Raw genomic sequence first — 12,856 nt, 5'->3', positions numbered from 1 at the left:
TTTTTATGTAAAAAAATGTCTACTATTATTATTATTATTGCAAATTGTCAAAATTAAATGTGTTATTTTAGAAATTAAGATGCGGGGTGAAAATGTATTTAAACTAAAAATAAGTAGATGCCTAATAAGATGTTATCCCATCCCTAATTGGACCATCAGGAAACCGTAGTCAAGAAAAAAAAATTCATAAAATTGAAATATATATAGTGCAGTCTATAGCGCACTTTGCATAATATATTACTATATAGGTACAATACTAAATTATAATTATTATTATGTTAAAAATTAATAAATATACATGTGGAGACGACTGTTAAGAGACATTTTTTTCTTAATTATTGTATGCAACACTATGACTTTTCTGTTATTCTTTATTTTATGTGAAAATATTAATTTCTTTGAAATCGAACTTTTGGATTTTATATTGAGCCAAATATTTTTTACAATGACTTTAATGCATAAAATATTAATAAATGAATCAAACAGTATAATAATAGTTAGGTACAAACTTTTTTTTTGTTATTTATTTAAAATATGACAATTTACGATATGATGTATAATAAACAATGAGTATGATAAGCAAATCAAATAGAGATAATAAAAGGGAATCGGGAAGCGTGACCCTTCAGTCACAGTGGTGGCACCCCAAAAGTGTACACTTAAAAATTAAATATCTAACTTAACAACTCGTAATAGTGAAATTTAGAGTAAATAAAAAATCATCTTACAACATACTCATAATATGTCTTAACTATTTATTTGAAGACTTGACGAATAAACATACCTAAACATTATTAAACTGTTACAGCTACTGAGCTAGCTACTTATGTATGCATATATATGTATACACATAATTAGAGTAAATAATATATTATTTGATAATTCGAGACTTTGAAATAAGCTATAGGGTTGCTGAACTATCTATTAACGAAGTGAAAATATATGAATAATTCAGGAATAAAATAATATTATATAGTACTTCGTGTACGTGACGTACTGACGTGATAATACGATATTATATTTTATTGTCTCACATAAACCAAAAACTGTTAAGACACCCTGTCTCTATATGACATCAACCGACAACCTATATAATCTGCAATTTTATACTGCATCATGTTAACGTACTACGGTATTATATTTAGGTATTTATATTGTGCACATGCTCGATGAGTGGAAAAAATAGATGGTATATACCTACACATATTATTATTATCATTTATTAATTATTATATTTTGTATACACTGCGTACATATAATAATAATATAGCCGTGCACCTATAGTTAGTACGCTATATCATGACGATATAATAATAATATTATATTGTACGAGTATTGTTCGACTCTGTCGCGTTGTTTACAGGTAGCTTATTTTGCTGTACTTACAAATTGAAGGAATTGAAAAAATCGTATTTTTCCGAGGCTTTTCAGCTCTCTATATATGCCATTATAAAGCACGCGCGACCGCTGACTTATTGTCGTACGTACACATCACCCTCGGGCTCGAGCGCGCACCAAAACTCGTACGCATTTACCGTTATCGGCGCGGGTACAAGGTTTGTGTAGGTAGGAATGGGCGGGTAAGTAGCAGTGAGGCGAGTGAGGCGGGCAGATATCGTGGATCTCATGGTGTATCGTCGTGTATATAATAGTATGGTATACGCACGCCGCTAAAAACAACACAACGTTTGCGCGTCGCCGTCGCGGATGATAACCTCCGGAGACGAATCTGTTGTCGTCGCGGTCGTCGTGACGTCATACACATATATACAACATAATATTCCGATGATAACAATGTATTCATGTATACATACACGATATGTACATATATTTCACGCGGAGACAATGACTATATAATACGGGCGTGTAATTATAATATGATTGTAGCTCGTACCTACCGCAGAAAAAATGTCGATCCGCTCCGGGGTGAGAACAACAATATAATCGAGTTATTATAATATCATATTATTATACTGTTGTGTTGTCGATACAATATTATTATATGGGTGTACTGTTGTCGTCGTCGTCGTCGTCGCAGATCGGGTCGTTTCCTGAACAGCGCGTTACTCCGGAGGACTTTGCGGCCGCGAAACGTCTATACTATGTACGCGTCGGGACTACGATCGTTTCGGGCGTATATCTATTATACAGGTATACACGGGAGGTGCCTACGCGTAATATACGTTATACTAAGTATAACACACCATAAGAATAACAATATATATATGCGGCACAGTCTGGCCGACTTTTTTAACCGGCCCGGAGTGTGTCTATACGGAATGGTCCATTTAACCGGCTATAGTGTTTACACGTATTTTCTTAAGTAGATTATTGTGTTAAAAATATAGCGTTTGAAGTGTATATACAAGTAACAGACCTCAACTCTTGTGAGGCTGGGGCATACCCTTTACTATCTTTCCCCATTCGATTAAAGACTTATGCATACTTATTAATTAATAAATAAACATTTATCCTGTATTCGATAAATTAGCATATGCATCAAAAGTTTCCGAAAATATTATGTTTCCGCAAAATTCTAATTACGTAGAATTGAAAATGTATAGAAATTCGTTAAAACAAAATAAACAACCTAAAAATCACTATGACAGAATAATAATTATAAATAATCGTAATATTTGCATATACCAAAACATATTTTAAAACCCACACAATTTGACTAAATAAGTTTGATTTATGTAAATCGATCGCTCTGTATAAACTTAGTACCTATACATATTGAACTGGACACTCGTCGCCTCGAATCCGGGCGCCATACCACTGTGATTTTCGTTTTGAGTATGTGGGTACAACAAAAAATATATAATATAAATAATAATAATAGTAATGATATTATGATGATGATGACAATATTATTATCCTCGCGCCCGTGAATGTGGTTTTTGTTCTGTCGGACGCGGGTGCCCCTTTGTGTTACGGTTTGTGGGTCATAAATCCCGGGATAGTTACACATATAATATTACTATTATGTGTATACGTACAGTATATACAAAGCGTTTGCATGTGCGTCTGCCCTCACGACTTCCGGCCACTCCTGTACGCACGACGTCAATATAAGGCTGTTTTTCCAATGCGTATATATATATATATATATATATATATAATACGACAACGTTTAGGCAGGCGCCCGTTCGGCAGCCGATCGACTCGAGAGGTTAAAATAAAAATAAAATAAAATTAATGTACCAATATATTATTATAATAATAATACGTCGTTAACGAAATCCAAAGCGTTACATACGGTAGCCAACACGATATAATATATTATGCGGTATACCTACATAATATCAAATATGCACGCGCGTGTGTGTGTTGTGGGAAACGCCTAAACCGCGATTAATTAGGATTTATTTGCGCCGAAGACTTAAACACTGCACTGCACGCGCGCATATTATTATATTGCACCTATATCGTGTTAAAATCGTACTAAATTACTCGTAAAAAGAATTTGAATAACTAGATTTCTCAAGAAATATTCCCAGAGTTCATCGACCATCACTTTCTATTAGGTACACCTAAACTCATCAGTCATCGATAAAATATTATATGATAATAATAAAACTGCGATGATAATAAAAATTACGAAAATACAACGACCGAATATATTATTATTATAGTCTTACAAAACGCCATTGGTCAAACATAATATATTTCCGTATACATTTAGTGCTTTCAGAAACGCGACGGCATTAAAATGTATATTATATTATATTATGTCAAATACCGCATTGCACTTCAGCTTCGGTAGACTTTCTATACAGAATTTAGTCGATGTTCTCATTAAGGAGCACCCATACCCCGAGAGCCCGATACCCGTTTCATTTGTGCATATAAATATCATGTTAAAAGTTACTTTTACAGCGAAGTACTTTTTTTCATCTCCGCCTGCATAGCTGTTTACTTTTACTGCATATAATATATACACATAATATCAAAATCAGTTCAAATCATGAATAATTTGTGTTCAATGCACTTTTTTTTTCAAAAACCATATTGAATTGTTTCAACAAGTTTCAAATAAGATCACAAGATTTTAAAATTTTAACTCTTTGCTGTCTAGTGTCGATAATAGTTGTGCGATAAGTAGTGCCTATATATATTTGTTCCTTCACATCATATTTTAATTTTTCTCAGTGATAATTAAACCATATTTGACTGGCAGTGCTCATCTCAAAATATTTTATTTTACTATTTATCCAGAAAAAATCACACAGATTTTGACCAGCAATTCTTAATCCTTCACACAAAATTATTTAAATATTAACTGTGTACACATTATTACAAATTAATAAAATAATTTTTGTGCCACACAAAAAAATATTTATCATGTGATGTAAACTTTTTATCGTTTAAAACCTATTCATATAAACTAAAATATATTTATTTTAGTTATATAAAAGGACACAATTTAGTAAAACAAAATTGTTTTTATTTATATTCATTATTGATTGTATGGACAAATGATCTTATAAATATGATGTGATAATGTGTACACAATAATTATTTTTGAATAAGGTACACTTTTCTACCAACGACTATGATTTCCAATCGTATACATAAATAAGTATTTGGGAAGAGCATTTCTCATCAAATATGATGTAATTACTGTGGTGAATAATGAAAACAAGCTGTGAAATAATAAATATTATATGATAGAAAAATTTATAAATATATTGAGATATTGCAGATTTCAAGAACACTATAATGTAATGCATATAAATATTGATATTTTGATTTACCAAACTAATCTGTTTATTTTTTAATAACATATTATTAAATAATGATAAATTATTGATTTATAACTGTTTAATCTGAGTTCCACTTGTATCGCGTTGTATGGTAGATTACTGCAATTGATAAATATGGTTATATACATATAACAATATTTATAATCATTTTTAATGATAATTTATCTTTCTGCTTATCTTCTGGTTAAAATTTTAAGTAAAATGTATTCACGATAACAAAAACATAATAATATATAAGAAATTATAAGAATGCGCCGAACAACTGTAGTTATAGACTATAGCAATTAATATAATTAAATTGTATTCTCATGATTCCCAAACCTAAAACCATTTTGCACCCACGAGTACCACGACTTCAAAACATTACCATACATGTGTACATACCTAATAAAAGATAATCAGACCTTAACATTTTCGTTGCGTATACTACACGAATAATATATAATATATTAACTATCTAAAGTATCTAGTGGCATAATTAATATGCATTATACATGTGCATTGTGCATACTGCATATAACGAAGTATCAAATAGGTATAACCACCTGTAATTTGATTTTTCGTTTGAATACATATTTTTTTTTAATTGTTTACAGAATTCCTTTAGAACAACGCGCACGCGTCATTGTTCTGAATTAGTTATTATTATGATACTATCGTCGTGTTAATAGAACAAGGGCTCGAACAAGATATTATAATGGTGAAATTAATGCTGTAACGATGACGATGAAGTCGAAATTAATTACATGGCTTATAATAATAATAATGCACTAGGCAGGCATCACGGGAAGACCTCAAAATGTATATACATAAACAATAATTTAGTAAATAGTATAATAACTATGACATTGATTAAGGACATTTTTCGTGTGGCCGTTTTTAATAATCAGATACAAATACGAGTAATAGCTTTAAAAAAATATGTAAAAATATGACTACTAACTGCCGCTGCCGTTGGTAAATTATTTCGATGAGTATTTTTCTTTTCTAATTTTTCTATAGAATAATAAAAAAGATTGGATAGGAATATTAAATATGTAAACGATGCATTGATTGAAATATGCATTGATGCATATTAATATATTATATAGTATTATATCATACAAAACATATTTTGTAACTATAACATTTAATTTTATTTGCAAACGGTGAAATATTGTATCAACTTATTAGTTATTAATAATAATATAAATCGTGTTAACGATAATCGGTTAAACTTTGATTTATGAAGACGGTGTGAGATTTGAACTCTATAACTTGTATTAATTATACTTAAATTTACCTTGTAACATACCCTGCTATTTTAAAAATCAAATAATATTTAAAAAATAATATATTTAAACCACCTCCCCCTCCCCCGAATTTGAATCCTAGAAGTAATATTAATGCAGAGTTCATTCTTTTGCTTCAAAATGCATCCTATACTATAATATGTCACATTTAATTATTGTAAATATGAATATATAGATAGTAAATTTTTCTATTTTAATATAAATATTGTATTTTATTATTGTTGACACGATCGTTTAACCTATATACGTGCGATAATAAGTTTGCACACAATCGTTTGGCTTGACACATCGCAATTTATTATATGATTATTATATAATTATATTTTGTCAGAATAATATTACACCTCGCAATTTTATTAAAGTTCAAAATGATTTTGTATACAAATTCTTTACAATGTAATTTATCTGTATAGACGCTATACATGCAATAAACTATTATGATTTATCTATATATATATATATATCTATCTATAGCAATTATATTACTTGTTTTGCCATTTTTGCAGCTTGCAATTGTCCATGTTCAATTCAATCATTTCCGTAATACGAGTCACACGACATATTTTATCGAATTTAAATTTAAACGAACGATAAACATCGTAAGGCGGAATAGTATTATCATCGAACTAACGCGGTTTTTGAAAAAAAAAATTAAATAATATAATAAATTATAATGCTAACAAAGTATATATTACAACAAAAATTAAAACGTTCACACACTGAAATAAAATAAATTTTAAAGTTAATAACTATTATACTAAAAGACCAATATAATAATACAATATATTAAAACAATTAAACGCATGTATATATTTTAATAGTGCGGAGCGCGCGGAAGACTTGTCTACACGAGGTACACGACGATTTTAAAACTCGTTCATACACATGGTTCGGTTTGTGTACATCAGCCAAGATTGACTCCCACCCCTCCCAATAACTGTATAGTATTATTGTTGGTTTTAGTCAGCGTTAAATTATCTTAGAACAAATGTTTATACATTTTTTATTATTATTATTAAGTTATACATCATCATACATTATAATTATTATGCTTTAATGTATATAAATATATATTATATGTTATTAGATCAAACAGTATAATAATATAATAATTGTACAAAAATTATTATATGGTTTCATTATTTACGAGTTTTTCAGTTTGATTTTTATAATAGGATTGCATTTTTTTTTTTTTTTATTAAATGTTTTGAGATTCAGCTGGAATTCTTGAAAATTATAAATAATTTCGAGTTTGAATTCATTTAAACTTTGCAATACTTTACAATCACGAGGAGGTACGTTTTAAACACGATAATAACAGAAAACTAAAATACCTAAAACGCATATTAAATTCTTAAATAATGATTTTTTTTTTTTTGTTTATATAATCTGAGACAAAACAAACGTATGTTTTATAGTATTTGTTTTACTCCACCAGAACTATTAAAATAAATAACATTAGTAACAATAGTAAAAAAAATTAAAGGTTCACATACAATTAAATTGACTATAATGGCAAACATTCTTTAACAAAAGTCCTTGTGTGAAAGGAATATAAAATAATAATAATCGATTTCAGTCTTTATGAAATATGTGCTTACATTATGATTTCATAAAACGCGTACTCATAAAATACTATTATACATAATAATATAGATATTATTATACTACTATGTGGTATAATTGCATTTATCATCAATCAAATTTTTTTGTAAGTCACATGTTTATACAAGTAGCACTTTTGTCTTTTACATAACACTTCAGTGTCCAAATGATTTAAAAATATAAATATTATAGGTAAAATAAAAATGCAATAAGTAACGAAGTAATATAATATAGTATACGATATGAATAATATCTACACCCATTATTATTTATTTGATTTATATTAAATTTACATTTTACTTGATATCATACTCTTAATACTATTAATACGCCGAAAATATGAAATTATGCTATCGTGATAATTAAATAATTGATAAAAACGCAAATAAAGTATTTTTCATGTATGGACTATGGGCATATGACTGATATCAATTATACCGGTATATATATATATATATGGTCAGCGTGTTTTCCTACTCAAATACAATTCTGATAATTCTGTAGGATTGTAATAAATGCATACACAGGTGTAGTGAGTATATCACAAAATATGATGTAATATAATATATCTTATAGCATACTAATCGTGTAAAATGCATTAAGGTACAGAGTAGGAGAGAGTAATTATAAAACTTCACAGTAATTATTATGTGATATCAATAAAATCGGATAACAATTTACTACCTGTATAATTTATGAGTTATTAATACATGGGTAATTGCCAATTTTTTAGGAAATTGATTAAAAAACTAATCAAGGTTACATAGATATTGAATTCCCTTTAATAAGCTCAAGGTTTGATGAAAAACCAACTGTGAGGCATATGCAAAATAGGTTCAATAGAAAAAAATGTGATTTATCGGAATTTTTGTCGGTTGATCAAGACTACACGTGTTAAATGAAAAACTTTAGAATGTATAATAACATTAATAACGTTTTATTTTAAATAAATATATATTATACCTAAAATGAACACAATTTTATTTATACGGTTTATTTGTCTTATTTCAAAATATCTATCGTGTACGTTAAACCTAACTTAATATTATTTAGGGAAACCGTCATAATTGTGGAAAAAAATATTCACGTTATCATAACATTAAAATATCACAATATATTATTATTATTATTATTATAGTTACTCGCATCTTTATCGACGTCTCCCGCGATTCACGTCCCAATCGTTAACAGCAACAGGTGTATGATTATATTATATATGTCTTTGCAGTGTTGAAGTATGCGAGTTGGCACGAGAATATAATTATATTGTTACAAAAACGAAAATAATAACAAGATGAACAGTGAGCACAAATAAAGTGTAACACCTAATATATATAGGCTATTATTATACGCAGAGTCCGTACAGCATCACATTTGACCCATTCCAAAACTAGTATAATACAATATGTATAAATATCCAAGAGCAAAGCTGTATATATTTTTATAATCATTCCATCTAATAATAAGATTGAAATTATTAATTAACATTTTTTTTTTAAATTATATACAAGTAATTTTATCCATTTCCATAGAATCTCATAATTTTAATATGTTATTATCAATTTTGATAGGTATTTTTCAAGTTTGGTATTTATAAAGAATAATATGATGCATACCTACTTTATGTTCTATTTCATATGATATGTATAAACCTAACGCATTTAAAATTTAAATAAGATGAATTATTATTGACAGAAATTGTCTGTAAGTTTAAACTTGTTGGTTATTAATTTTGATATTTTTGATATTTTGAATATCTATTACTAGAACACCCAGCCTTATTCATGGGCCGGAATTATAATATATAAGCATTATACACTTAAAACGTATTGAATTAAATATGCTATGCAGTTCTGTGCTATCAATATATGGAAATATAGAAAATAAATAAAATTTTGAAAAGACGTTTTTACGAAAAATATTTTTGAAAGTGTCGTTTTTAATACGAATAATTATTTCTTCATATACAATAATAAACTTTAAAAAATGTTGAACATAATATTACGATTATGGTGAGATAAAACCGGACGGCTTCGGTGTCGTCGTGAGATGAGTGCTATAACCTCCCAAATTATTTGTCTTTAAAATAATAAGGAATGTGACAACGATTTTGATCAACTGTCGATAGATATCTACAATTTTACATTTTAATTCCACCAAAAATTACATAAGTTTAAAATATATACTTTTTGTATTGTAATCCAAATAGGTATTATGTATTATATTATTTGTTCTAATTTTTATAAAGAAATTCAATTTCACGGTTAAATACATTAATAAAAACTATGAGATAAAAATTTGCAAAATTTAAATGTAATGCTAAAATAACAAAGTATACTTGTAATTTTAATAACTATTTCTACCCTACAAAATATGTTCTTCAGCTACTGGAAAATCTCTAAATATGCAAAATATAATAAGTTGACGCCGTTGATGGTAATATTATTATTTATTAGATATTGATTCAAGTTTAAGATACCTGGCTACTACTATTATTAGTATTAGCTATTTTATGAACTATATTTATAGAAAATATAGAACTCCGTGCCCAATATACATAGGGTTCATATGAACATCAATTCAAGCGTACACCACATTCTAGAATATTTCACACGGATACGGTCATTTTAAGTAGAATATAATTTTGGTTGGAGTACGCATTATTATTTTAATAGAGAGAGAGAGAGACATATAAGCAACTGTCAAAATTATTATATATATATATACACACAATTCGTTTGTCGTCAACAGTTTTCCGTTCATTCATTATTATTTCTGAAAACGCGGTATTTTTAAATTTTAGAATAATAAATGGTGTAGTAGATGATGTTGATGTATCTGTTGAAGTTCACGTGATTGCAGACTGTAGTACATATAACAGCGGTCGTTGATGACGGGGGTGGGTATACGCCCCCTCCGATTGCCTGTGCAGCGCGCATATGGACCACACATGTTTCACGCCCAACACCCCCGACTATGGTTATTCGACAGATACAAAAATTGAAAAATGTCAAAAAACGAAGAACATCGCTTGTGAATGATGAAATATGAATGAAAGGTTCAATGAAACTATACACACGCGCATGCTGTTATTATTATTCTATATTTTAGAAAGAGTGTGAGTTATATATACACAATATATAAGTATTGTTAATTATAATACTTGTGAGAATACGCGAGCGGACGTTATGTCTGTCATTCATGTAAAATATCTAGTGTTCTAAATTGGTGGACTTCGAATTATCGTGGCGATATTAGTGTCTACCATTATTGTAATTTATTACTAAAAAACAGTAAAGTAGTGGTTAGATGATAAATCCTTGCAGTATTTTTAATAATTTAAATTACTGTTGACGAAATAGATAAATTGTATAAAGTTCAAATCGCTTGAATAATAAACTTATTTAAATTCTTATATATTTTTTAATAATTTATAAATTGTAGTTTATATTATATAAGTTTATCTATATTAATGTTATTTTGGAAATGAAAACAACAGTAGAAATGTTGATAGATGTATTTCTTAAATTAAAATAACTAAATCTAGATACAATTTAATTTAGTGGTTAAATGAAAAATAAGCACATGCCACTTATTAGGTATTTTATAATTTACTTGCATTGGACCTCGATCTTTAAATTGAATCTATCCAATAATCAATATCTTTAAACTAGATAATGAAACACGAAATATCATCAGTCAAGAATTACAAAAAAATCAAACATTTTTTTTTTTGTTACTGCTGAGTTACGCATGTTTTGTATTTTGATTCTGCCTGTGGGATTTGGGTATAACTCAGTATAAGACAAAATTCTGGCTATTTAGTCACACGGTAAGACGCACTGGGAAAGCGAGAAATCATTATTATAGTTGTATTATAATTATAACACAGTAGTCAGTACCAGCTATAGTTTATCGAGCAGAGCGAAATAACATTTTTCAAATAAGGAAATTAATAAATTTAACCCCCTCTACTATGATTTATATGTTGGACGAAATTGTACATATTATACGGCAACCCCGATAATTACTAGACGAACGTGTATACGACCTACGTCATCGTTTCGTACAACATTTAAAACAATGTGCATGTATAATATGTATATCTGGTGTTTTTCTTTCGCCTCGTAAATCATCTGGGCTCATCGTGATTCGTGGGTTAGACGTATTATTACATAACTTTATGGAAGAATATAATATAGAGTCATATAAAATATACATATAATATTATAAAATACATATATTAAATATATTTGTTTGCGTGTGTATAATTAGTCATGTACATTGTTATAATTAAAAGGGTATATAACTCTTAGCTGAGCTCTTAAATCCCGTCTGATTTTACTACCCGGTCGTGTTTTTTTCAACATTGTAATCGATGAAAATACTATGGTAGCAGAGTACTGCAGCTGTGGTAACAGCTCTTGGAAACTAATATATATCTAATATCTGTACATTATTATGCTAACGCATAAAACGGGACAACATTTAAAATGCACTCTGATTGTATATTATACGAGTTTGAACATTACGAGCACGCTTATTTAGTATTTGTTCGAAAACGGAAGTGGAATAAATTAGATTTTTACGTTTAACGCGTTTTAAAAATGAACTGCGGAACCAAGTACCAACATATTATAATATATAGTCACAATATTACAATAACAACAACAATAATGATAATATCATTATTCATTATACATTATTATACATACACCACGAGAATGGGGTTCGCCCTCAACGCCGCCGAAAGGATATTATAATATGTATGTATTGTAACAATGCTATACAGATATGTGCACACCACGTCGAGAATTGAACATTAAAAAAATATGTATAGTATCGTAAAATAACATAATATAATATAACTGAAAGAAACTTGTCATTGATATTATATTATTTTGTCCTTCTAATCGATTTTTGCATACTCGAAAAACATCAAATAATCATCATATGTCCACATGTATAAATATATAGGTACGTACATTAATGAATAAAGTACAAAAATTATAAAAGTTTCATGAGAATATACATTATTTTCAATTTTGAAAACTTGTCATTCTTTTACTAATTTACATAAAATGTATAAATTAAACCTACTAAAATACTTGACTAACAACCATAATAATAAATTATTAATCTTAATTGTTTAATTTTATTTAATTCTATACAATGTCATATTATAAGAGTATA

At 28.3% G+C, this 12,856-nt stretch overlaps 1 protein-coding gene across 5 annotated transcripts in view; it reads right to left on the bottom strand.

Moving 5' to 3' along the window:
- The window catches only part of LOC132920783 (inverted formin-2-like), a 54,143-nt gene that overhangs the window by 15,769 nt on the left and 25,518 nt on the right, over positions 1-12,856 (bottom strand). Inside the window, exon 1 of one of the 5 annotated variants that reach the window (XM_060983449.1) lies at positions 6,545-6,934. The exons of the other annotated variants lie outside the window; for them this stretch is intronic. Coding sequence (XP_060839432.1) covers positions 6,545-6,594 — 50 coding nt within the window. The 5' untranslated portion in view covers positions 6,595-6,934. Of the gene's footprint in view, positions 1-6,544; positions 6,935-12,856 lie in introns of those variants that run through there. 5 annotated transcript variants of the gene reach the window in all.

The sequence above is a fragment of the Rhopalosiphum padi genome, chromosome 2, assembly GCF_020882245.1.
Source record: "Rhopalosiphum padi isolate XX-2018 chromosome 2, ASM2088224v1, whole genome shotgun sequence".
In the NCBI taxonomy this organism is placed as follows: domain Eukaryota; kingdom Metazoa; phylum Arthropoda; class Insecta; order Hemiptera; family Aphididae; genus Rhopalosiphum; species Rhopalosiphum padi.
This window is presented reverse-complemented; position numbering and strand designations above follow the sequence as displayed.